This window comes from Nelusetta ayraudi, unplaced genomic scaffold, assembly GCF_046127955.1.
Source record: "Nelusetta ayraudi isolate G7.1 ecotype Tasmania unplaced genomic scaffold, CSIRO-AGI_Nayr_v1 ptg000019l, whole genome shotgun sequence".
Taxonomy (NCBI): domain Eukaryota; kingdom Metazoa; phylum Chordata; class Actinopteri; order Tetraodontiformes; family Monacanthidae; genus Nelusetta; species Nelusetta ayraudi.
The window spans coordinates 8,350,001-8,355,300 of record NW_027466069.1 but is presented as its reverse complement, the minus strand read 5'-3'; the positions used below and the strand labels follow the sequence as shown (position 1 = coordinate 8,355,300).

Here is a 5,300-nt window from a genome sequence, read left to right as displayed (position 1 = left end):
CTCTCTCTTCCCACCATCCCTCCCTTTGAGGGTCGCACACTGCAAACAGTGCGTCTCCTGTAGAAAAAGGAGAAACTGTGAGGCAGAAGAATGTGAGGAGACGTCTGAGGAGCTTCCAGAGACCTCACTGTCTATTTTTAAACTCCCTCTATTTGGAGTTTGGTGGCTCCCAAAAACTTTCTGTTGTAATTGCTTCTATTTATCTTCCCGGCTCCTGGTTTTCCTACAAGCGTGTCTAAACACGGAGCGCCGCCGATGTGGAAATCTCCTCCAATCAGAGCCAATCTCAGCCCACTTTTATATATTTGTCTGCCGCTGGTTTTGTCCGCGGCGTTGTCACTATAACAGGCCCTGACGCCGCGTGGGTGTGTGTGTGTGTGTGTATGTGTGTGTGTGTGTGTGTGTGTGTATGTGTGTGTGTGTGTGTGTGTGGTGACCCAGCGTGACGCCGTAGTAAGCACAGCGCACGGCTGCCAGCAGACGGAGGACTGTGGGAAAATGAGAGACGGAGGAGGAGGAGAAGATGGAATCCAGTGAAGAAGAAGTGAAATATACAAAAGTGACCAGGCAACTTTAGCTTGGGTCCAAAAAACATTTTCCACTCAACCAACCAATCAACGAGCCCAAGGCCGAGGCGCCTGTGTGTCGACCTGCACCCGGAGCCAGCCGCCACCAGGAGGCGCCTGTCTGACACTCACTGTGGTTACAGGTCGTCTGTCGCGGTGTCGTGTTATGTGTCTGTGGTCATCAGCTCCTCACCAGCTCCACCCCTGACTGACTGGGATTTAGCTTGATTAGCATTCACTGAAAATATCCAGCACACTCTCCCTCGACCGTTAGCTAGTGGCTAGCAACATCAGCTAGCAGTCCTATTAAAAAGAAACTGACCTGTGGCGAAACCACGGGGTGGTGGTATTTGTGTGTCTGTGTGTGTGTGTGTGTGTGTGTGTGTGTGTGTGTGTGTGTGTGTGTGTGGGTGTGTGTGTGTGTGTGTGTGGTTAGCTGCTGGTGTGAGCAGGGACTGGGGAACACCTCCCCCTTTCTCTCCACCTCCGCTGTGTGTCTCCTAACTAGCCCTGCCTTCCCTTTAGAGGCCCAGTGTGAAGCAGTGACTGCCATCCAGTGGTGAAAAAGCACACTGCAGTGCAGTACTGTGGGATTGCACGGAAAAGTCACTCAGCTATTGGTCAACTGGCGTCTCCTCATCCTCCTCCTTCCAGCCGTGTTGTGAGCTGAGGTGAGTGGCGCCACCTTCTGGTCTGCTGTGGAGACACAGTGGCATCCTCTGAAAACACTGCTTGTTTCTGATTGGTCCGACATAAAATAAATTTTAAAATTAAATGAAAATGTATTTGATTCTTTAGATTTATGGGTGTCAGTAGAACAAAATTGCACTCAATTTGGAACTTGATAATATAATGGTAATAATAATAGATGTAAAAAAAAAATGCCATGAAAGTGCTGCTCACTGCTCTGATATCTCTAGTCCTCAGAATCTTGAATTGACCTGCATAAAAAAAAAAAATTGTTCTGTCAGGTTTTTTAGAGGAATCAGATATGAATTAATCGTCAGGCTGGGATGGACCTGTGTGACCTCTGACCTCTGAAGAAAAACACTGCTTTCAGTCACCAAGGGGATATTGGCTGGAGCCCACTGGTGGCTGCACACGGTACTGTCATGTCTGGCTGACCAGTTCTCAGTGTGTGTGTGTGTGTGTGTGTGTGTGTGTGTGTGTGTGTGGGTGGGTGTGTGGGTGTGTCTCTTCACTCAGCTTTTGTTGTTCTTCTGACTCCATGACCATGTGACGTTTCCGGCAATAAATCATCTTGATGTGAATTGAGGTCTTGTGATCATGTGGCTCTTCACCTCTGGCAGACCGCAGCAGGGCTACTGTGATAGTGTGTATGTTTCGGCTGTGGAGGCCTCATTATCATCATCATCATCATCATCATCATCATCATCATCATTATCATCATCATTCAAAGAACCATAATGGGTCTGTTTCCCTTTTTGGAGCCTCAGACTGGAGATAATTAATCTCCTTCTGAATTATTTATTGGAGGAATTTGAGAAGAGGAAACTGGTGGGAGGTGAGCGCTGGAGAACAATGGATTAGAACATGTGAGAAGTTCAGTTTGAAGAACAAAGATCAGGGGCGCATGTCAGCTGTCAGCACTAGAGGTCACTCATCACGACGCTGAGGATGAGCTTTCACAGTTTCACTACTGATGAAATGTTCTAATTGGAAGAAGTTCTTGGTTCCAGTCATATTTAGAACTCTAGATGAACATTTTGAAGACTGGTCTGTGACCTTCAGCAGGACTTTCTGCTGAGGAACTATCTCACACTGTCTCTCACACAACACAGCGCCGCCACCCGGACAATCCTTCCTCCTCTTTGTTTGTGCTTTGTGGTTCCCCTCCTGTGGACGAGGGACCAGCGCGTGTCTGAGGAGCGAGAACTGAGGTGGAGCCTGTCTGGGTGTTGGATCAGCTTATCAGGAACCGTCTGGAACAACAGTTAGGGACTTCAGAACTCGTACAATGAGGAGAAGAATTGGCAGCTTCAGGGGTCAGAAAATGTTCCTGGAGAACATGGCAGAGCGCTCCCTCTAGCGGTGCATGTGGTTACAGCAGCAGGTTAAGGGGTCTGAGAGAATTCTCCACCAGAGGGACCTGCTGAGTTCCTCTCCTCATGACATCTTCAGTAGCAGCACCACCTACTGGGACCAGGAAGCTCAAGTCACAGCATCAGAACAATATTAGTGATTCGACTCACAAGAAGTAGAGAAACGTCTTGATCCCAGGTCCTGAAGGAGCTCGGAGGAGATCCGACTCCAGGAACAGCAGAACCTCCTCCAGACCTTCCTCTGCTGGCTCTAATGTTTCTGCAGCGCTCAGCGAAGCACAGAGCTTTAATTCAGCAGAGACTTTTCTTCTGCTCACACTTTGTCTTCAATTAGAGGAGTCAGCTGTGTGGAGGCGGCAGCTGCTGTGTGTCTCGTCAGCGCTACGCACTGCTGCAATCAAACCACAATACCACCGCAGGGATGACTGAGAGCCGGCGGTCCAGGATTGGTCCAGGACAGGACCAGTCCAGGTCCAGCTCAGTACCAGTCCAGGAATAACCCAAGACCAGTACAGGACTAGTACAGAACCAGTCCAAGAGCAGTAAAAAAAAAACAATCCAACACCAGTCCAGGACGAGCCCAGGTCCAGTCCAGGAACAACCCAGGAGCAGTAAAGGACTAATATGGAACCAGTCCAAGACCAGTCCAGGACCAGTCAAGGTTCAGTCCAGGAACAACCCAGGACCAGTACAGGACTAGCACAGAACCAGTCCAAGACCAGTCCAGAAGTAACCCGGGACCAGCCCAGGACCAGTCGAGGGCTCCTCTGAGTCCAGAAGAACTTGCTGACCTGTTTCCTGTGCAGCCAATAAACTGTCAGACCACTGGCCAGGAGACCACGCCTCCATGTGGCCAGCAGCCAGCAGGCGTCATCATAGGCAGGAGCGCTGCCCTCAGACTCGACATCAGCCAGCAGGGGACGCTGCCTGCCGAGACTAGACTGAAGTTGCGGCTGTGTCACCTGGAACAACGCGTTGTTTCTGACTCCATGGTCACCTAGTCACATGGTCACCTGATTTTCTCTCAGTCAGTGACACGAGGGAGCTCTTAATTATTTTTGGCTGAGTTACAGTCACATGATGTGACCCTATGACCTTTTCCGTGACTAGAGAAACCACTGGACCAGTTATTTACACCTGTCCATCAAACAAGCAAACAAAAAAAAACACCTAACAGTGGGGTGTGGGGAGGTGGGCGGGGCCCGGGCCGTTTTCAGTGACGTATTGGGCAACAGAGGTGTCACGTGCTGCTGGAGACGCAGCTGGACGCGCGGACGGACGGCAGTAAAAATGTCAAGTCTGTCCGCGTGTGTGTGCGCTCGCGCGCGTGCACGCCGCTGGTGTCACGGCGTCAACGGCGCGCTCCGTAATGATCCTTCACACTTAATTGGCTGATGATGAGGCTAGTTATGATGTAATCCCCCCTCCCCCTCCCCCTCCCTCTCCGAGTCCCCACCTCTTCCTCTTCCTCCGTCTTTCTCTCTCTACATCCTAACCCAACATGGCCGCGAAGTCGGACGGAGCAGCGGTGTGTGTGGAGGAGGACAACCCGCCCCGGAGCCTGTCGGAGCCGGGGGAGCCCGGCACCGCGCCCCGCTGCAGCGCCGTGGCCGGGAAGCCCTACACGCTGCTGGACTGCTGCTGGGTGCTCTGCGCCCTGCTCGTTTTCTTCTCCGACGGCGCCACCGACCTGTGGCTGGCCGCCGACTACTACCTGCGGGAGGACTACTGGTGGTTCGGCTTGACGCTCGTGTTCGTGGTGGTGCCGTCCGCCGTCGTCCAGGTGCTCAGCTTCCGCTGGTTCGTCTACGACTACTCGGATCTGAGCGGCGGGGATGGAGCGGCCGCGGAGAGCGGCGGCGGCAGCGCGGCAGCGGTGGATAACGCGGTGGCGGCGGGCGATGGCAGCGTCAGCACCAAGGACAGCGACCAGATCGGCGTGCTGTGCGCCGCGGCGGGTAACGCGACTCACGCCACCCCGGTGTACACGACCCCAGGCCCGCCCGCCGCGGCCGCCGCGGTCGGGGCTCCGCGGAGGTGCTGCACCGTCTGCATGTGGGTGTTTCAGACCGTGCTGCACATCCTGCAGCTGGGGCAGGTCTGGAGGTAGGGACCGCCGTGTCTGTGGGTGCGTGCGTGCGTGCGTGCGTGCGTGCGTGTGTGTGTGTGTGTGTGTGTGTGTGTGAGATGTAGGTTGTCCTGCTGTACTGTGTGTGTGTGTGTGTGTGTGTGTGTGTGTGTGTGTGTGTGTGTGCTTGCATGCGTGTACCTTACGTTTGCATGTGCGCGCACACTGATCCTCGGTCGGAATCATTAGCTCGCTCCGTCGTGTGCTGACAGGCGCGTGCACCCGCCGCTAGGGGACGAACAGCGCGATGTTCCCGCGCCATGGCCGGACGGTCATGTGGTCCGACCGTGCGTCCGTCCCGGGATCCTGACATGTTGACCGGGGCCGCAGTCGGAGGGGTGTGCTGTGTTCACATGCCGCAGCTGCCCGTCATGTTTCCCCGCCGCACACACACGCATGCGCGCGCGCACACACACACACACACACACACACACACACACACACACACACACACACACAGTGTTCTGCTGCTCGAATGTAAACCGAGAGGGATGATGGGTAAAAGACGGCGTTGGCTTGAGCTACAGCTCACAGCCGAGAAGT

The 5,300-nt window shown here is 53.8% G+C and overlaps 1 protein-coding gene across 1 annotated transcript in view; it reads left to right on the top strand.

Moving 5' to 3' along the window:
* Positions 1-3,890: 3,890 nt before the first annotated feature.
* xkr7b (XK, Kell blood group complex subunit-related family, member 7b) overlaps positions 3,891-5,300 on the top strand; it is an 11,720-nt gene continuing 10,310 nt past the window's right edge. Inside the window, exon 1 of the mRNA XM_076026064.1 lies at positions 3,891-4,737. Within this exon, the coding sequence (XP_075882179.1) occupies positions 4,131-4,737 (607 nt within the window). The 5' untranslated portion in view covers positions 3,891-4,130. The remainder of the gene's footprint in view (positions 4,738-5,300) is intronic.